General features: G+C 50.3%; 3 protein-coding genes across 6 annotated transcripts; 2 read left to right on the top strand and 1 right to left on the bottom strand.

The window, feature by feature from the left end:
* Nucleotides 1-2,921: 2,921 nt before the first annotated feature.
* CCDC32 (coiled-coil domain containing 32) lies at nucleotides 2,922-9,268 on the bottom strand. Its single transcript, XM_084263637.1, has 4 exons — nucleotides 9,242-9,268; nucleotides 8,611-8,860; nucleotides 6,323-6,479; nucleotides 2,922-4,573 (listed from the first exon to the last, which is right to left on the bottom strand). Exons 2-4 carry the CDS (start codon nucleotides 8,849-8,851, stop codon nucleotides 4,435-4,437), a joined length of 537 nt encoding a protein of 178 aa, XP_084119763.1. The 5' UTR covers nucleotides 8,852-8,860; nucleotides 9,242-9,268; the 3' UTR covers nucleotides 2,922-4,434.
* Nucleotides 9,269-9,541: 273 nt separating this feature from the next.
* LOC311190805 (protein-L-isoaspartate(D-aspartate) O-methyltransferase-like) lies at nucleotides 9,542-15,570 on the top strand (the record flags this gene model as incomplete). Of its 4 annotated transcripts, none has more annotated exons than XM_084262835.1 (10): nucleotides 9,542-9,696; nucleotides 10,171-10,310; nucleotides 11,180-11,284; nucleotides 12,331-12,362; nucleotides 12,702-12,749; nucleotides 12,848-12,952; nucleotides 13,573-13,693; nucleotides 14,308-14,393; nucleotides 14,634-14,803; nucleotides 15,128-15,570. In XM_084262835.1, exons 2-10 carry the CDS (start codon nucleotides 10,196-10,198, stop codon nucleotides 15,138-15,140), a joined length of 795 nt encoding a protein of 264 aa, XP_084118961.1. In that variant the 5' UTR covers nucleotides 9,542-9,696; nucleotides 10,171-10,195. The 4 variants fall into 4 exon arrangements, with proteins under 4 accessions (XP_084118961.1, XP_084118963.1, XP_084118964.1 ...); XM_084262836.1 differs by having other exon boundaries at nucleotides 9,682-9,696; nucleotides 10,175-10,310; XM_084262837.1 differs by lacking the exon at nucleotides 12,702-12,749.
* Nucleotides 15,571-15,922: 352 nt separating this feature from the next.
* On the top strand, nucleotides 15,923-20,127 carry RPUSD2 (RNA pseudouridine synthase domain containing 2; the record flags this gene model as incomplete). The annotated part of the gene is made up of 3 exons (XM_084263228.1): nucleotides 15,923-16,303; nucleotides 17,086-17,382; nucleotides 18,478-20,127. 3 exons carry the CDS (start codon nucleotides 15,923-15,925, stop codon nucleotides 19,282-19,284), a joined length of 1,485 nt encoding a protein of 494 aa, XP_084119354.1. The 3' UTR covers nucleotides 19,285-20,127.

Consider the following 20,127-nt stretch of genomic DNA (forward strand, 5'->3'; position numbering starts at 1 on the left):
TGGGAGCTTTTCCCTCTGCTTCTCCTGGAAAAGTCTTTTCTGACCTGAGCTTTAGGGTGTCCAGAAATCCTGAGGAATAATTCACTCTTACTTTGAAGCCTGTGCTGCCCTGCAGCAGGAGTTTCTATCTCCAAATGCTTTGGGTGACGGATCTGAAAGCTGCAACCCTGCAGATCCCTGAGCCACGTGCTGGCCAGGCTTCAGTGCTTGAGGCACCCACTGTGGCATCCCAGCACCTGTCCCGCCCTCTATAGAATCCAGGAATCCAAGTTTGCTGTGATGTTCCTCTTTGCTTTGTGTGCGGGCCACCAGGTTGGCTTTTAGAAACACCTGCAGGCACCAGCACCTCCACACTGTCTGTCCCAGAAGCAAGTGGAGCGGGACCACCTGGAGCCGCTTCCCAAGGCGTCAGCCTTGGCTGCCAGCTATGCTGGGCAGCCACCCCAGCCAGACCTCCCCCTGCAGCGGGCTGCACTTTTCCATACCCTGACATCCTAGAGAGCCTGGCAATTAAAACCCAGGACGGAATATTCTCAGCACCGTTACACGGCACTGCCAGCTCATGCGTCAATCACTTCAATCAGATTGATTTCCTCGCTTCAAGTACATGCTGAACCACCACCTCTTCCCCACCCCCTGTATGGGTGGGTGGCAGTTTGTGGGAAGGTGCAAGGAGGATCAGGCTGCTGTGAGCGTGTTGCTCTGTGTATGCCAAGCACAGACAACCGGAGCCAACATTGATGTGCCCGGTTGTGCTGCTGGAGGCAGCTGCTGTGCTCGTTTTCCCACGGATATGTGCAAATCCTGGCAGTGTGTAAATTTGTGCATTGGCTCCTGCTTGATAGGTGCACCTAATGAGTGTTAGCAGCCAATTGTACTGGCCAGAGACAACAATCAGCCTCAGCCATTGCCTGATTATTTTTTCCCTTAGATGCTCACTGGTTTAGGTGCTGCTTTCCAACAAAAGGTGCTTTGAGGGAGCAGTTCTCCTGCCTCTCTTCCCCCTCCCCAGCCTTTCCTTGCTACCGGCGGAGCTCTGGCTGTCATTTGGGCCACTAAGACCAGCAGGCACAGCCCTTGCATCATTCTGACTGGGCAGTGGTCAGACTGTTAAATTCCCCTTTATTCTGTCACATCCTGAAAACAAACCCTGGGCAGCCTGGTCATGGTGGTGTGTTACACTGCTGGTGCTGTTGGCTCTTGAAGTTTTAAGAGGTAGAGAAACACTGCTTTGTGCAGAGGAAAGGATAAAGTGTTGTCTTAAAATGTACAAACTGGAGGGGGCTAGCATTGCTTTGTGATGATGAGTTTCTCATGCTTGGAAAATCATCTCCTGTATTTGCCAGCGGGTCTTTGTGTGCACGTAGCAGCCTGGAGAGGATGCTTGAAGACGCTGCTGCTGTGGAGCCCTCAGTGGCTCCTCATGATTTGCTTTTTTCTCTCACGATGCTGTTATCCACAGCTCATCTCTTGGTTTAGAGTGGTGCATCTCCCAGACTGCAAATTATTTCCATGTATAGGAAGGCTGCTGTTGTATAAGCAAAAACCAAAATCCCTAGTGCAAGTGCTGCTTGTACCAGGAAAAGTTTGCTTGCTCAATAGGAGCTAAGCAGCTTGTTTTTCCTAGGATAAACAGGAATAGCTTGAAGCCAAACCCTTGCAAGTTAAACCGCACAGAGCATCACCTCCAAGTGCAACACCACCGCCCAGGCGCATCGCGCTGTATCACCTACTCACCTCGTGATCTTGTGCAGTTCTTAAGGGATTTAACAGAGGAGCTCTCCCTCTGCTCCTGGGGAGTCGGATAGACACAGGCCAAGCCTGATGTCAGCTGGGTCAGTGTCCAAAGGGCAGAGGACCTGAGAGCACCCAGCTTGTTCTTCTGAGCTCTTCTGCTGTGGTGCTGTCATACGGTGTTACCCCTTTCCTTGAGCAGCTCGGGGTCAGGTTCCTCAAGTGTAACTGTTCCCCTGCAGTGCAAGTGTGGTTAGGTTAAAAGTGGATAAAAGGGTTTGTGTGCATTTTAACCAGCTTTATTTTTTTAATCTTTTGTTTGTTCTTAAGCAGCTAAGTTGGGCCTTTCAGTCCTGCTGTGTGTCCTGGCTGGGGTTGGCTGAGCAAACAGGCAGGGCTGGAGCTACAGCTTCGTCCGAAGGCAGCCTCTAATTAAATGCCGATCTCTAAGCGCTTTGGCAGGTTTAATTCTCTGCTGAGAAGATGATGCTGCAGTGCTTTGGGGCCTCACTTACTGTTTTGTGCTGACACTACCAATCAACAGCCACAAACAGCAAGCTGCTTGCTTCTTCCTTTTCTATTTCACCCCTGGACATGATCAACAGGGTCAGCACCAGCTCTGCAGCAGGACTCATTCTGCTGTCCTGGCAGGGTGCTTGGCAAATGGTGAGAGGTAAAAGAGCTGCTCTTTCCTGCTCTGTTCACACGGACCCTCCCACAGGTGAAGCAGCTCAGAGTCACTGGTGGTTTGGACAAATCAAGGCAGATGACCACCTTGTTTTCCAGTTGGTATGGGGTCTGCTGTACAAAGCTAACCTGTGTGTCTTGCTTGTTCTGTATTTGGACAGAAACTCTTCCCCAGACCCTTTCCTTGGGCTTCAGAACTATTTTGAAGTGGAATGGTGAGAGCTGCCCTCAGAGGCCCTTCCCCATGTGACAGGGACCTGGGCCCACAGGGATTTCCATACAACTACTGTGCACATTTCTGTCTCTGCTTTCCCATGAAGAGACAAAATAATATAAAGCATCTTCATGGTCATTGCTAGTCACAAGAAGGAAATTATTGACTGCAAAATTGCCTGGGTACAGAGAGAGAAGTCACATCTTTCTCTCTTTGTATGTATCCCTTCTGGTAAGTACTCAGAAACATCTTCGTTACAGCTTGACATCACAGGCAAGAGGCTCTGTATGTGTGAGGAAAGCAGATTTATTTTTAGAAATAAATTAGAAGGGTCGTGTAAAAGGTGACAAAACCCACCCTCCACCAGTGACACGAGATGTGTGAGTCTCCTATCGCTGACATGCAGGTGATTCACTCTATTTCTCAAGTCTTGGAAATAAAAACCAAAGGAAGTGTGTGTGGTTGTTTTTTTTTCTTATGGAGACCTGTGCCTGGTGAGCCTGGGGGGGTGGTCAGACTGATAAACCCCGAAGTGGAAACAAACGTTGAGTCATGACACTGAAGGAGAAGCGCCACCAGAACAAGATAACAGCACCGTTTATAATTATATAAATTACAGAGATGGGGAAACAAGAAAGGTTGGATCAAGACGCTCCTTTTAACAATGTATTTTCGTGCAGATATGCAAGGAACGCGGTACGAATCCACTGTGCATAAACGACTAGAGCTACGCCTACGAGTCGTGTCTGAAAGAGCTTTCTCTGCCAGAAGACGTGCGCTGCTTCCCTCTACCGACCCGTAGCGTCAATGCCAAGCCAGAAAGCGCAGGTTTAAAGAAGCATCAGTCTTCTCTACAACTATGGTTAGATTCTTCAATTAGTCATGGGAAATAACCCTCTAGAGAGTTAAAGATGATGCAAAACAATGAAACACTAGAACATATTTAAAGTCAGGTAATTCTATGCAAGTCTGTGTTGAAAACAAGTTATTTGTAGCCTCCCTGATTACTGCTCTCTGTTTTCCAATACAGAATCTCACCTGGCCCCCGTTTGGGAGAGGCTGAAGGAGATTATGGGTAAAAAGTGACCAAGAGGAAAAAACCCCAACCCTCCAATCTATTGTATAACAGTTTGGCCAATGAAATGGGCTGTCATAGGAGGGTATGTTACACAGAGAAATATTAAATAGTTACAGCATCAGTGGTATCACTGCAATTGTTAAACTGACAGTAGCTTCCTTCACCTCCATGATTTTGGAACCTTGAGAGAGATCTGTCTTCCTCCAGGCATAGCACAGGGCCAGCCCAGACTTAAACACTGAAGATCAACAGAAAACACCACAGCAGACTTCAAAGAAAAAAAAATGCCCAACTGAGTACTAGAAAAGGTATGGGACAGGAAAGAAAACTGATTCAGTGACTTTACCTGTCCTGTTCTAGATCACTATGTTTTCTGATGGCTTTGAACAACTGCCTTTTTTCTGTTTAATATGTCTCCTGACGCATGACAGCCTGTTCACATTTGGACTGGAATGATTAGGCTGCTGCAGGCTGGGAGAAGATCAGAGTATGACTTTGGTTCAGTGTGTGCTGTCGCAGGTGCTCTGCTCCCATCCATAACCAGAGCCAGGGGTCCAGAGCTGGGGTGTTTGTGGTGTGGGGTTTTGTTTTGTCTTGTTTAAATGACTGACAATTGGCACTTTTTTGCTCCCTCTCCCCCCTCCCCATTTTTACTGTCACTGGATACAACTTCAGGAGGCCTGGGGCAGGCGGCAGCTCTGTTGCACAGGTGGTGTGTATCTCACTGCTCTGCAGCCGGCTGCTCTTCCTCAGTCTCCTGCTTCTCTGGCTGAGACTCCGGAGGGATGAGGTACTGCACCTCCTCCGTGCTGATCGCCACTTTGTCAGGCTGCAGCCATCGCTTTAGATGCTCCAGCGTGCTGGGGGAAAGTAAAGGCACAAAGTGAAAGGAGAAAGTAGCAAAGCATGAAAAAAGCCTGAGGAAAACCCTCCATGTGTCTGCCTTTTGCCTCTGCAGTGTTCCTCTTGCCACAGTTAGGGTCTACCACAAGAGCGAGCCACGTGCCGGAGCAGCAAGCTGAAACCACAGACACGTTCTGCTGCAGTTGGGCTGTTTTCAGTTACGTCTGGAAAAGTGTTTACGCCCGGATTTTTCTCAATTAAAAGAATCCTGAGCAGGTATGTCAACCTTAACATTCTTCAAGTATGCTATACTGTCTCTGTAGGCAAAGATGGCAACTCCACTTCCAGCTTTCTGGGCTGGAAGGAAACTAGTGTTCAAACAAACTAACCAACCCCACAACTGCCTCACTCTGATGGTTAGGAGATGCAGGGGAGGAGGGAGGGGAACAATGCCAAACCAGGAAGCACATAAAACAATGTGTGACCATTCAGAGCTCCAAAGGATAAGAGAGAAGGCAATATAGGTACAAATGCGAACCCTGCTATGGGTTCTAGAGCTGTTTAGAAATCTATAGCAGCATAATTACTGTCTTACAGCCTGGCTTATGATAACTGGTCCAACTACAAGGGATCTAGCTATGTCTTTGTTGAAATGCTGGCTGTAACCCTAAAATTTAATATTTTAAGTCTTAAGTGTGTGTATGCCCATCTTCCAGAAGGGTGATTCAAGTCATTCAATAAACCCACAGCAAAATTAACTTGCTCTCTCACACGAGCAGAATTTCGCTGTGTAATGTCCTTCAAATTATCTGTGTGCTTAAAAGTTTGTCTAATTATGTTGCTGGGGAGGGATCAAATACTTTAGATGTCACTCCTGAACAGTGCCAACTTTATAGTCAAATTCTAGGGAGGAAAAATCTTCCACGGATAATATCCCCAGCCTATAAAAACAGAGCAGAAAGAGCACACACTCCTACAAAATCTTGGGTTTCAATATAAATCACATTGAAAATAGCTGGTCAGAGAAAGACTCTAAAGGCTCCTTATAAGTGTGGATTATTTTTCATACTTAAAGGTCCAAACTGGTTTACACAGATTTTCTTTAAGGGAGGAAAATAATCTTCTGCCCAGCTAGAAGCAATCGTGAAAAATGCCAGGTCATAAAGGAGAAATATGGAGAGCACTGTAAGTGATTGGGAATAAGAGGTGTCGAAAGCAAAGGACTCTCATCTTAATTCACACCCCCTCTGTGAAGGTGTAAAGAGAGAAACATGGAAGGGAGAGCCTCTCATGACTGGAACCAACCCTGTTAAAGTCCACTTGTGCCTCAAGTTGTGCTTAACTGGGCCCTTACGAAGACACAGGGAGGGCTTGGGCTTCCCTTTTAAAGTAAATCTTAAAAAAAAAAAACCAATAAAGGTGATCTGAGGCACACTAGGTATCCCCCTCTCTTCCTTCCCAACCCCTAACGTGACAAGGGAAATTACCAAGTAGGTTTCAGTTATTTCCCCATGGAATTGCCCCAGTCCAAGGGATGCAAAATTCTGTGAACAGCTCAAACCCTGCATGATCTACATGTTCCCCCCAGTACAGTGCAAATGGCCATTAAATCGTTTTAGGAAGGCTGTGTCAGCCTTTCCGTGTTGTGATGAGATGCAATTTTGTCATAATGCCCTACCACAAGCCCTAACAAAACCTTATTTCATTTTTTAAGAAATAAAGTCTGTTTGCCAACACAGTAAGATGTAATAATCCCTTCTTGTTACCTCTCATCAGAGTCATGTTCCTCTACGTAAAGTTCAGACTCAAACTTCTCCTGCAGGAACCTGTCCCAGCATTCCTTCTTGGCCTGGGCCAGAGTGCGCAGCATGTCCTTGGAGGTCACTTCTTGAGACAAGCCTTTAATTCTCATCAGTCTTCTCTCTGTTGAGGGGCAAAGCAAGGGGGCTTATGTTTTTCTGAAAGGGAAGCGAAGAAGTATCCAGACTCCTCTAACAAAAGCAGTTACATTTACTTTTCACAACCAAGTCATAGTTAAAATGTCACTTTCCCCCAGGGCTTCAAGTCTGTGTGACTCTACTTCTCATATGCACACAAGATTTTTTCAGGTAATGCTTCTGGAGGGAGTGAGGTTTATGTAATCAGTCAGCTCTGCCCATTTTTGAGTTTTGCCAACTTTCACACTCCCTGTTCAGCTTCCACACAACCACACAGGAGAGTACAGACGAAGAGGCATTAAGTACCCACAATTTCCTCTCAAACTGGCACGGAGAATAAACCACGTGCTGTAGTGTTAATCCAAGTAATGCCTGAATTGAGGGGGAAGAAGGCGAGTGCAGCAGTAGTGTTAGTTGGATGTCTCACAGCTGAATGTGATACGCTCACACATCTCACATGACAGAATGTTTCTCAGCCCCAGGAAACACTGAAATGTGCCTTCTTACCAGGCACAGGGTAACTGGACTACAACAGGCAAAGCAAGAAAGCAAACTTCCATTAATCCTTCTGGCCACACAAGCCCATCATGCTCGCTTTCCCCTTAAATTGGGTCAGGTGTTGCCTTGCGGTCACACCTCTCCCTGAAAAGCCTATGTTCACTTGTTGCATGGGGTTAGCTCCTAACACCATGGCCTGTGTGTTGGGCTTTCCAGGAGTTGTCCTGTGTCCCAGAACTGGGCTGTCGCTGCGTGTCCCTGGCGCTAGCAGTTCAGATGATCTGAGTTACGGGCACTTAGACCGGCTCTGTGTTTCCCTTGACCGAGCCAGGGCGGACAAGAGAGGCTTTGTGCCAGCGTTATGCTTCCGTCCTGGCTGTGAGAAAACAGAGGCAGCTCCAGTGCGAAGCCACCTTGTGAAAATGAATCCACTGGCCTTTTCTGAACAAGTCAGAGCTGTGGCAGTAATTAATATCTGAAGAGCAATTTCTATCTTACTGCTGTTGCACCCTTGATCTGATAATACGGGCCCTACTTAGTGTACTGTGTAATAGTCTAAACCAACAACTAAGACAAGATAGAAGCTCTAGCAGAAGTAAAAGCTTAAAAAGCTTTTCCTGCTACCCCTTCCTCCTGGCCTGCTCTGCATGCAGCCTCCTACACAGGCCAAGACAATTCTGTGCAGCTGCACTGCAAAACAGGTTACAAACTGACCCAAGATAAAAATATCTCCACTGGAGGGAAGAGTGTGTGTGTTTAGGGGGAAGAGCAATAAAAATGGAATATTTTACCATAAGGGAAGGGAACAGAAGGGCAAACCTAAGGCTTCCTCCTAGCAGGCAACAGCAGCATCCATCCTGGGGCTGAATGCTGTTGTACAATGTATGCTGAAGAGAGTAGCAAAGACATAAAGAACGTGACCAATTCCATGGACTCAGAGCTAAAGACTACAGCGCTGAACTAGGATGTTAGCTCCAGTGCTGGTAACCTTATCATCCCTTGTACCAAGTGTTTCTACCAGCTCTTATGCTGTCCACGACCAATTTATGGCATTAAGAGAAGCAACATTGCAAAGACAATCTCTGTGACCTTTACGCATGGATTCTAGCTGGTATGATTTGGGATCAGAGCATTCTTTCCCATACCTGATCCCCTCCTCTCCAACCAGAACACAGGTCAGAAATGTCTCTTCTTCCACTCAGAAGCATCTCCCAACAGTATGTAAAGAGAATGAGACAAATGCTGGTAATGCAAAAACACACTGGCTCTACGATGACTTCAGAATGCATTTCCCCTTCCCAAGTTGACTACAGTGCAACTATGTGCTCTTCAGAGAAAAAGCAGCAGTGTCCCTACCCCACTTATTTAAAAAAAAAAAACAACAAAAATTCTTCGGTTTGTACTTGATTAAAAGTTCCTTTCTGTGGCACAGCTGAAGAAGCAATGACCTGCCTCTCATTCCCACTACCATACTTGCAGTCAGAAGCTGTATCACATACTTGCAAGACATCTTTCCAACTGGAGCTGCGAGCACCATCACTTCAGCCACATAAACTGAGCCATCGCTGTCTTGAGGCAGCTAAGCAAATGGAGAAACCAAAGCATTACCAGACACTCACCTAGGGATGCTAAATACACCTCTGAATCATTCAGGGGCGCCCAGGGCTTCAGATTTGTTTGGGATGAGTTGTCTGATCGGCTGTCCTGGCATCCTCCGTCAGCATAGGAATCCATGAAGGAGTCTGTGAAAGCATTGCCAGCGTCCTTCTGGTCGGGACACGGCAGGCATGAACAGATTTCAGCCCAGAGGTCTTCGCTGGACCTGGTGACCACGGAGTCAACGCTCTCTATCATTCTCATCGCGAAGTCCTGAGGTGGGGGGAAGTAAATGATGAACACCGAGCAGGATCTCCCCCGCGCCCCCCCCCTCCCCCCCCCGCCTCCTTACCCCACAAGTCACGTCACCAGGCGTTTCGGAGACCCTTCACACCCCCCCCCTTCCCGGGGAACCGTGGGTTCCCTCCAGAGGGCGAGGATACGCTCTGGAGTGCCGCGTTTATGGCGAGGACCCAGCGAGCCCCTCCGGGCCCTCGGGCCCTCGCAGGGAGGCAGGCCGCGCTGCCCCGCCGGCCCCTGCCCCGGAGGCCCCTGTCGCCACCGCTCCCCGGGACCGCCTGAGCCTTGTCTCGGCCGCCCTCTTCCCCAGAGCCACGCAGAGGCCACTCCAGCTGCCACCCAGGTCCCCCCTACCTTCCTCGGCCACCGCCGCCAGCACCGTACACACGGAAAACGGGGACAGCTTCTCACCGCCCGTCGATTGGCACCACAATCTGGCCAATCGCCACGCTAGGCCGGCGGCGAGAGGGCGTCTATTAGCCCGCCGCCCAGGGAAGGGCGGGGAATCAGCGGGATGGGGGAGGGAGACTGAATCCGGTGTGGTGCCATCTTGGTAAAGGGCGGAAGATACCCTGCGCGGAGGAGGCGAGCGACCTGTCATAGCTGGTAACGGGACGGGGGGGAGCGCTGAGTGCGGCTGCGCCCTGAGGACCGGGACCGAAGGGGCTGGGGTGGCTGTGGGCCTGTCGTGGGGAGGAGGCTTCCTGGGGCCTCCTCCGGGCCGGCGACCGTAGCCTTTCGGTCCCGCTTTCCCCAGCAAGGCGGCGGCCGCCTGGTTCGGCCGAGCCGCCGAGGAAGCCGCTCCCGCGGTGAGGGTTCCCGGGGCTCGGGTTGCGCTCCCGCCGGCGGTAGCTTTGCGAGCTCCGGCTCTGCCGCGGCCTTTCCGAGGAGGTGCCTCCCTTCTCCCCGTCCCCGGGCCCTCCGTTAGGCCGCGGGCCTCGCCCCCTCCGGGCGGCTTGGCCGGTATCACCCTGGCCCGCACGGCAGCCGCCAGAAGCGGCCTAACCCGGCCGTAGGGCGCTGCTTTGCGGCCTCGGGCTCGGCGTGGGGCGGTGGCAGCTTTAGGCGCGGTTTACGGTGGAGTTCTGCAGCCAGCCGGTAATTCGTGCTTCCCGCCCTCGCCTGTACGCAGGGTAGCGGTGCCGCTGCTCAGACAGCCTGGCCGGGTAACATGCAGGCTCTGTCCGGTTTGGACAGCGTAATGAGCGTGAGGCTGCGTTAGCGAGGAAAGATTTGGCTCCCGGGTGCCTGTCGAACAGCTGGGTCTGATCTCCCCTCTCCAGGCAGGCCGCTGCCCGTCTCCGTGGGATGAGCCGGCGGCTGCCCTGCACCGTACTTCCACTCATGGGACTGCTCTTCGCCAGAACGATGGCCTGGACCTCGAGCGGGAAGACGCACCCTGAGCTGGTCAACAACCTCTACAGTGAGTACTGGCTCCTCACAGGAGCACACCCTGATGCTGCCAACAGAACCTACTGGCGCTTAGCATGAGGTTGTTTGTGTTTTACGGTGGTAGGGTGTGATGCTGTTCGCTCTGAACTGTGGGAGTTAATGTCGCCTGAAGCTGGGCATTTGTCCCAGCCTGAACTTGTTCTATTTATAGTTGGAAACAAGGTATTATGCTAGAAGGGGCAGGAAAGGCTATCCAGGTCCAGCCTTCTGCTCCTGGAGTGGTAAATGCATGACACCTTTTAAAGTGCTGTGCAAGGTAAAGCCAGGCCTGGGGGTGTGGAGCTTCAGGGCAGCCTGTGCTTTCTCTCCAGTGACACGCCCCAGCTCTGGGGTGGTGCTTCCACACCAAAGCGTGGGCTGCAACGTCCTTAAAATAAGCTTTGAGTAGACCCTGCTGCTAAAGCTGATTCCCCTCCTCTATGAGTTCCCTCAGAGATGGGGTGTGAAGGGATGCTGAATGTTTCTGCAATCCTTGCTCTGAGCTTTGCTTTAGTCACTGTGCCAGTGCTTCTGGAACCCATACCAGAGCCTGCGCTTTTAGGAGTGAAAGCATGACACTATCTCTCGTTGCACTGGACAGCCCCAGAAGCATCTTGCATATGAGACACCATCGTCTGGGCTGATGGTTGGGACCGTAATGTAGCTTCATTTGGTGTAGCAGAAGCCAGAAAGGGTGTATTTCCACCTGCGATTTTGTTTTTTGTCCCTTCTCCAATGGCCTGGTTGAGCTGAACTCTCCCAGTTCCATTGCCAACTCCCCGAGCTGTACTCCCCTCTTTCACATCCCCTCCTGCTACTGAGGATTTAAGTCCTTTCTGTCTGTTTTTCTTGTTCTCACAGAAAAAGGGATAATTAAATCCCAGCGAGTCTTTGATGCACTCTTAGCTACTGACAGAGGTCACTACATCAAATACTTCCCATACATGGATTCTCCTCAGTCTATCGGTGAGTAACTTAAGGCAAAGTATCACTGCTTTTATGGCATGCACAGCGACCATTTTATCCCCAAACTGGCTCTGCTACCTGTTGTGTAACCAGCCAGTTCTCACACACAGGAGAATGGTTCCTTTTATTCAGACCCGAGCACTCGGTGTGTTCTCCACAGATAAAGCACACCCAATGCCCTCTCCTCTTGTCAGATTTATACAAAATTGTTACAGAAGAGTGCAAAAAGTACAGTCCCAGTTACAATAACTGGTTAAAACAACCTTCACCTCCAATGGAAACCAGTGCACATGCCTACTTGTTTGTACTTTGAGTCAGTGGTGGTCCCTGTGTCAGTGCTTGCTATCTCCCCTCGTTGGAAGAACCTTTTCCCCAGTTCCCTCCTCCTTTGGCCGCCCTCAGCGGTTCCTCAGGGTCTGTTGGTTGGACTAACAACATCGCAGTTGCACTTCTGCCTTTTGTAGGTCACGTGCTTTGTTTAGATAAGCATTAACCAGCACAGGTAAGGTTGTACAGTGGACATCTCTAGCAGCAATAGTTGGGATTTAAGTTACATGCTATGCTTAATTATCTACGTATTCTTAGTCTTGATCAACTATGAAGCCATGGTTAATTTTGAAGTCCTGTGCTTCGCCACGCTGACAGAGGGGCACAAGGTGGCTCAGCAGGTCCAAACTCTCTGAGCTAGGTGCTCTCTCCCCTGAACACTGGTTGAGTAGAGCAAACCCCATCCATGTTTCGACTCTGGGATCCAAAGGGAAAAGAGAGACAGCTTCTCCCACTTCAAAATGTTCACTGGTTGCTCTGCGTCCCGATGGAGAGAGTGGAAGGGAGTGCAGGCTGCAAGAGCATCCGGGTGGGTAAGCTGGGGGCTGAAACGCAGGGGCTGCAGTGCTGTGTAGCCACCTCACTCATTGGTAGGAGGTGGTAAGGCAGCAACACGCTTTCGTGTGGCAAGAGAAAAGTGTTTTCCTGCTTTTAAGGGGAAGTGGGGGTTTAATTTTAATGTCTTTAACCCATAAGCATTATCACTTGTTTCCTTTTAGGATACAAGGCTACGATCAGCGCACCACACATGGTAAGATGAAACTTTCCACCTCTAACCGAAGTGGAGGAGATTGTTTGTCAGATGTTATTTTATTTTTTCTTAAGGATGGGAGTAGGAAGGTGAAACATATCCCACAGACGTGGTTATTATCATGCTTGTTTCTTTAGGCACTAGATATGTGAAGCTTGTTTCTTCTTAAGAAGAGCTCGCCCTGTACTCTTTAAGTTGTTTTAAAAGCTTGCTGAGGGAGGAATTCTGCACAACTGAGGCTAACCGTTAATGTTCAGCATTTTTTCTGAGAGATCTTTTTTTCCTGCTGCTTCACAACTTATTACTGAACATCTTCCTAAATGCTGGCCTGTAAAACAGATGTCCCAGATCAGAGCCTTGAATTCCAACTGTCGGACAAAATGCCAGGTGTGCCGTGTGGGTTACGCTCTGAGTACAAGCAGGTTTTAGGAGAGGAAATGAAACTGGGATGTTTTATGCCTCTGCATATTCCTTGTGCCCGACAGCATGCCCATGCACTGGAATTGCTGAAGGATCGGCTTGTGGAAGGTGCAAAAGCGCTGGATGTTGGATCAGGAAGCGGATACCTGACAGCCTGCTTTGCCAGGATGGTGAGCTCACAGGGCTCTGTTTCTAGCACATGCTTCTTGCAGGGAGAGAAGAGAGTGGGGAGCAGGGCTGAAGTCTTCCCAGTCCAGCTTGTAGCAAACCCAAATACCGTTATTTTTGGAATCTGAGTGGATGCTGTTTCTGCCGTGAGACATTCTGTATGTTTACCCAGCTCAGATCCAGAGGTGTGTGTTAATTTACAGTGTTGAGTCCATTGTGGGTTCTTTTAATTTGCTTCCAAGTAGTCACAGCCTCTTTCTGTTTTCTAAACTCCTAAAAGTATTTTCTGCGACATGCTAGAAACCTTGTCAGGTTACTTTTCTCAGGAGGTTGGTTAGTCAAGAAGTGGCCTGCCATGGAGCTGCTAATTTTACCAGGGAATTATTTATTTGGGAATGAAGGATCATTGGGAACCCCGTAGGCAGTGTCTATATCCTTCAGGTGGCTAATACAGATGGGACTATTCAGCCCTCAAGCCAACTGGACAGAGTATTTTCACCTACTGTTCTGAAACTCTGTCCTGAAATTTCTTCCTGGAAGTTTACCAATCCCACAGTAACTTGCCCTATAAAAAACACATCTCTTTACCATGCTGTTGTTTGTCCTCTGTTCTTCATTTCAGATGGGCCCAACAGGGAAAGCTGTGGGTGTAGAGCACATTAAAGAGCTGGTACATGAATCCATCAGAAATGTCCAAGAAGACGATCCAGCTTTGCTGACCTCTGGCCGTGTGAAACTTGTGGGTGAGCTGGTGCTTGTTCCCCTCTGTGAATGCACCTGAGCTCTGGCTGCCTGTGGAGCTCTGCTGCTTGGAGCAGTTGTTTGGGTTTGTGTTTGTGCTTGCCATGGTGTTGCCAGAAGGCACTGACTAAGTAAGCACTGTGCCACACTGACCTGAACTCTATGGTGTAAGCAAGTAGTAGTTTACAGGCAGCCCTACACCGTGGCGTGTAGCGCCTGTCTTGACTCAGTGAGGGAGCACTGGTGCCACATCTGGGTTTTGGTTTATTTGCATGCGTGCAGGTGCACTGTTGTGTGGGTTTTGGGAGGATACCTCGAGTTAACTCTTCCTCTACCTGGAATTTCAAGGCTGCACAAAGCCACCGTGTTGTTGCAAGGCCCTCCTGGCTTTGACTGTTCCTCCTTCTAGCACAGCTCCATTCCAGAAATCTCTCCCCCCTTAAAAAGTAAATTTTGAGCTGATGGGTCAGTGCATTGATGTGGAAATTCAAACTTTGCCATCACAATCTCATTACAAAGTTTTCATCGTGTCTGTTTCAGGATACAGGAAGAATTATTTTTGTGTGGAGTTGTTACCAGAACAAAAGTATTTTCTGTGTATTTTTTTCTCCTGTAGTTGGAGACGGCAGGCAGGGATACCCTGAAGAGGCTCCTTATGATGCCATTCATGTTGGAGCAGCAGCAGCAAGCGTACCAAAGGAGGTGAGAGCAGTCATGCTGGGTGTCTGCTGCTGTGGGCTGCCTGTGTTGGTAACTGTGAAGAAAACTAATAATTGTGGAACCGACAGAAGCTTCTTTTTCTGTCTGGTGTTTAGGGACCTGGCAAGCTTGTACTTTTTGAGGTGTCGTGACCCTCACAGTGTGGCTTACTTCTGCTTATCAGTTCTGGGGTTGTATTTTTTTTTTTTTTTCTCTGCTGATTCTGATTTCTCTGCTTGCCAGTTGCTGAACGAACTGAAGCCTGGAGGTCGGTTAATACTGCCTGTCGGTCCCGAAGGCGCAAACCAAGTTCTGATGCAGTATGACAAAACCAGCGACGGGCAGATCATCGAAACGCAGCTGATGGGTGTGATCTATGTTCCTCTGACAGATAAGGAAAAGCAGTGGCCTCGGTAAAAAAATCCTCTCCCTTGAGGAATATTTCTTCCTCACTGCTGTCCCTGTGAGCTTGCTCTCCTTGACTTTACTGGCAGAGTTCCTGGATTCCTAGCAGCTGCTGTTTGCTTAAAAAAAGAGAAGAAAGGCTTGGCTGTGGTAAGGCACAGCAGGAGAGTGGGAGGTGTTTTCTGTGAGAGAGGGCTTGCAGACTGCGGACTTGAGCTTTTCTTTTCATCCTCCTTTGGAGCCTGTGAGCTTTCATAAACATGGTAGCCGTGTTGAATCTGGCGCTGAATTGAAGGCCCAGAACAGTAACTGTTGGTTTTTCTTTGCCTCAGGGATGAATTCTGACAGACGGATGGATATCCCTAAAGCGGCATCAGAAAGCTCAGGACTGGGGACTGTAGATGGCCGGTACGGCTTCGCTTTATCAGCGGACGTGCTTGCGAAGGCGAGTTCCGCTGTAGCGGGCTTGTTACGGAGGGAAGGAGAGAAGTAACGGGCGCTCCTCCGGCAGCAGAGCAGGGGGAAGCTCTTCGGGGGGAGGGGCTGTGCCTGCCTCAGCGCCTGGATCCAGATAACTCCAGCTACCCGATAAGCTGTAGTAATACCTGTTCACGGAGAGTTCCCAAACCAGACGGAAATACTTAAAACCTTCACTAAAACTGCTCTTTAATACGGACTACTCTGCCTAACGCTTGAGGAAAATAAGACGCGGTTACTGGTTCCGAGCTGCCGGCCACCCGGGTTTGTCAAAGCGTAATCACGAGAGCGCGGTCTCCTCCTGTCTCGCCTCGACTGATTTAATCTCTGGGAGAGACGCGGAGGGTGCTGGGGGTAAGAGAAAGGCCGGGTTCTCGGCTTTTTCCCTCTGCCGGCGCTTGAGACCGGCGGGGGGCGGGCCGGGGCAGGGCCGGGGCTGTCGTACCGGGGCTGTCCCGCTGGGGGAGGTCGCTCCCCTCGGCGCCGCCGCCTGAGGCGGTGGACGGCGGGAAGAGGCGGTGGGATAGGGCTGAGCGGTGATTGGCCACGCTGCCGTGTCACGCCATGCGCCGGCGAGCCGGGGGACGGCGGGGCCGCGTTCGGTGGCGTGGAGCTGGGCCCGGGCGCTCTTTCGCCGCCGCGGCGGCGGCATGGCGGAGCCGGGCCTCGGCCCGAGCGGGGAGCGGGAGCGGGAGGCGGCGGCGGTAGCGGAGCCGGCCGCGAAGAAGCGGCGGCTGGCGGCCGGGGAGCGCTACGTGCCGCCGCCGCGGAAGCTGAGCACCGGCGTGAGCTTCGGCGCCGAGCACTTCGCCGAGACCTCCTACTACTTCGAGGGAGGGCTGCGCAAGGTGCGGCCCTACTACTTCGACTTCCGCACCTACTGCAAGGGCCGCTGGGTGGGCCGCAGCCTCCAGCACGTCTTCAGCACCGAGTTCCGCGCGCAGCCTCTCGCCTACTACCGCGCCGCCGCCCGCGCCGGCCGCCTGCGCCTCAACGAGGAGCCCGTGAGCGACCTGGACGTCGTGCTCAAGGTGGGGAGCGGCTGGGGTGTCCCGGGAGGCCGCAGGAAAAGTAGCCCCGTGGTGGCGTTAAAGCCTTGCGGGGTCCAGGGAACATCGGTCTCCGAGGGATCCGGGGAGGGGCCGGGAATGTGCAGGTGGTGCAGCCGCAGGGCCAGCTTGCCTGCAGCTCCCCACTCACCCCCTGAGACAGCATGAGGCACAGAGATGCCACCTCAGATGCGACTTTGGATTTAAACGTTGATGAGAGGCTGAGGGAACTGGGCTTGTTCAGCCTGGAGAAGAGAAGGCTGCGGGGGGACCTCATTGCCGCCTTCCAGTACCTGAAGGGAGCTTATAGGCAGGAGGGGATTCGACTTTTTAAAAGAGCAGATAATGGCAGGACAAGGGGGAATGGACTAAAGCTAAAGGAGGGAAGGTTTAGATTAGATATTAGGGGGAAGTTTTTTACGGAAAGAGTGGTGAGGTGCTGGAACAGGCTGCCCAGAGAGGTAGTGGATTCCCCGTCCCTGGAGGTGTTCAAGGCCAGGTTGGATGGGGCCCTGGGCAGCCTTGTGTAGATCCAGGCCTGGAGGTTGGTGTCCCTGCCTGTGGCAGGGGGGTTGGAGCTCTATGATCCTTGGGGTCCCTTACAACCCAGACCATTCTATGATTCTATGAGTGGAGTTGTTTTGCTTATATCCTGGGCTCTAGGACAAAGGTGTTTTAATTCTTCCACCCCAACATCAAGCCCCTGTTGCAGATAGGGTGGCTACACAGGTTGGAGTCATGCTAGTTGTCTGTCTGTCTTGCAGAATAACGATTTTCTCAGGAATACGGTACATCGCCATGAGCCGCCAGTCAGTGCTCAGCCTATCCAGATCCTGGTGGAGAATGATGAGGTGGTGGTCGTGGACAAGCCCTCTTCTTTGCCTGTACATCCCTGTGGCAGGTTTCGACACAACACAGTCATCTTCATCCTAGGCAAAGAGCATGATCTGAAGGAGTTGCATACCATTCACCGACTCGATCGCATGACCTCAGGAGTACTTATGTTTGCCAAGACAGTAGAGGTATCCAAGAGGATTGATGAGCAGGTTCGGGAGAGACAGGTGAGAGCAAAGGGCTGCAGTAAGCTTTGGACTGTGTGTTTTCTTGAAACAGGCTAGGTCCAAAGCTGGCCAAATTTCTGGTGTAAACAGGCACAGGTTCCTAAAAGGGCTCATGGTCACCCTACCATTCTGATTCTGTTGGGTGTGGGAGGCATTAAGAGAAAACTAATCCAGTGAAAATGTAATTGATTTGGGGAATGTTAGGTTGAAACAGATCCCCTTCTGTAAGGGACTGTGCAAACCAGCTGGGGTTGCGCAGAGAAGTGGCAATCACCCCAAACTTTCTCAGTTTTAGAACATGTTCTCATTTTTTTTCCAGTGGTGCTCAACCCAAACAGAACTGTAGCCATAAGGTGCTGGCTTCCAGGGTTGGTGTAAAGGCAACACAAAGCTCTGAGAGATGGCTCAAATTTAGTATGAGGAAGACAGGCCAGACCCTTATCTTCTTGATTTCCGAACTAGTTGGAGAAAGTGTGACATAAACTTGGCTTTCAGTAGCTGATTTTGTAAAATTATTTTTCTGGTCCTGTTCAGTTGTAAAAAAACTTGGGGAATATATTGTCTAGAGATGGATGATTAAGGGCTTGGAACATCTCCCCTGAGAGGAAAGGCTGAGTGACCAGGGGCTGTTCAGCCTGGAGAAAAGAAGCCTGAGAGGGGATCTGATCAGTGGTTATAAAGATCTGAAGTGTGGGACACAGGGGAAATGGCCAGCCTCTTCTCAGTGGTCTGTGGGGACAGGACAAGGGGCAATGGCCTTAAGCTGGAGCACAGGAAGTTCCATGCCAATATGCAGAAGAACTTCTTCACGGTGAGGGTGAGGGAGCCCTGGGACTGGATGCCCAGGGGGGTGTGGAGTCTCCTCTGGAGATACTCAAGCCCCATCTGGATGTCAACCTGTGCGACCTGTCCTAGGGATCCTGCTTTGGCAGGGGGTTGGACTCCATGAGCTTTGGAGGTCCCTTCCAGCCCCGACAATTCTGTGTAATTCTGTGAAATGCATTTCAGTGAAGATAGAGAGGAGCAGCAGGGATGAGGCTTGGGTATAATCAGGACAGAGACAGTTTTCTGAGAGTTACTCTTGTCTCCCCGCAGCTGGAAAAGGAGTACATCTGTCGTGTGGTGGGGGAGTTCCCGGAGCACGAAGTGGTCTGTGAAGAGCCCATACTGGTTGTTTCTTACAAAGTGGGAGTGTGCCGTGTGGACCCCAAAGGGAAATTCTGTAAAACCATCTTCCAGAGACTGAGTTACAACGGCCAGACCAGCGTAGTGAAGTGTCTTCCACGCACTGGCCGCACGCACCAGATCCGGGTCCATTTGCAGTATTTGGGACATCCTATTGTCAACGATCCCATCTATAACATGGAAGCCTGGGGACCGAGCAGGGGGAAGGGAGGCAAAATCGATAAAACAGATGAGGAACTCCTCAAGGCGCTTGTGGAGGAGCATCGCTCCAAACAGAGCCTGGATATCTTGGGAGTTTCAGAGCACGATTTGAACTCAGACGCTGAGAGTAAAGAGTGTGGCAACTCGAGTGACTGTGCGAAGCCTGTGCAGGCTGATCCCGTAAATGGGAACTGCCCTGTTGAGGACAGCAAGGATCCTGAGAGCGATGCCAAGGACCCTGAGGGGAATGACATGACAGCTTGTCCGCTGAGCTCCAACAACAACTTGGAAACACTTGAAAAAAGTAAAGAACTTGGTTCATGTGAGAATCAGGACGGGCAGACGGGAGAAAAGAGCTCAGAGAAGGACCCTTTGTGCATCGAGTGTAGAATGAGGAGGCGAGACCCATCTCCCAAGGAGCTGGTGATGTACCTACACGCACTGCGCTACAAGGGAGCAGAGTTTGAGTATTGCTCCAAGATGCCTGAGTGGGCCATGGAAGACTGGAAGGAATGACAGAGGATGGCTGACGCCTGTGGTTGTTTGCTGGTTGTGGGAAAACCTGAGATTGACTCTTTCACTGTGGTTGAGAACAAACTAGTCGTGGCTTATGATGGGGTGGGAGGGATTTGCCTTTTGCCTCAACCTCTTGCAGGTCTGTTGTTGATTATCTGTGTGGATAATCAACAATGTTGATTATCCATGCACAGAAGTCAGCAGCTGTTCGTTCCTCCTGCCTCCTGTGTTCTTGTATCTTACCATAAGAGCTGCTGGAATGTCATTGGATATGCTGGATGCCATATCATACAGAAAGTGGTATTTTATTGACAGACTGTTTTTAAAACTCACATGTCAGCTCTGAGAGTGCTGTGAGGTAAAACCAGCGTGCTGGGAAGAGGATTGCTTGTGTGCTGGCTGCTTGCCTGCAAGGCAGACTTCGCTTTGAAATTGTTCTTCCAGTGTTTGTTCAAATGGCTACTTCCAAGTTAGTAAGTCCAGGGCATATGTTTGGAGGTACTAATCCCAGAATTTGTCATTTCAATGTTTGAGGAGACTGATTTGCTAGATAATTGATTTTTCCTTTGTCCTTTCTGCTCTGCTCCCTCCCCTGTGATGTATCACCTGCCTTCCCCATCAGGCTTCTATGAGAGCCTGTCCATGTCCACCCCTTATGCCTCCTTGGGAACATCTTCACACTAAAGGAAAAATCCAAACTAGAGCTTAGTCTGCCAACTTCTGGTTTCATTTTTATTTTAATGGTGCTATGGCCAGGCTGTTTCAGACCGATGTGGAGTTGTTGGAGTTGTTACTTCAGTGTGACAATCAGCTTTAATAATAAAAAAATGCTGTTTTATGAAA

The sequence above is a fragment of the Gallinula chloropus genome (assembly GCF_964237585.1).
Source record: "Gallinula chloropus genome assembly, chromosome: 4".
Lineage (NCBI taxonomy): Eukaryota > Metazoa > Chordata > Aves > Gruiformes > Rallidae > Gallinula > Gallinula chloropus.

Excerpts from the sequence above, each read along its gene's own strand:
- CCDC32 (XM_084263637.1), bottom strand. The coding sequence starts at position 8,851 with ATGAGAATGATAGAGAGCGTTGACTCCGTGGTCACCAGGTCCAGCGAA. Across the intron at positions 6,480-8,610 it reads GGTGTATTTAGCATCCCTAG|AGAGAAGACTGATGAGAATT; the intron begins GTGAGTGTCTGG and ends GCCCCTCAACAG. Across the intron at positions 4,574-6,322 it reads GAACATGACTCTGATGAGAG|CACGCTGGAGCATCTAAAGC; the intron begins GTAACAAGAAGG and ends ACTTTCCCCCAG.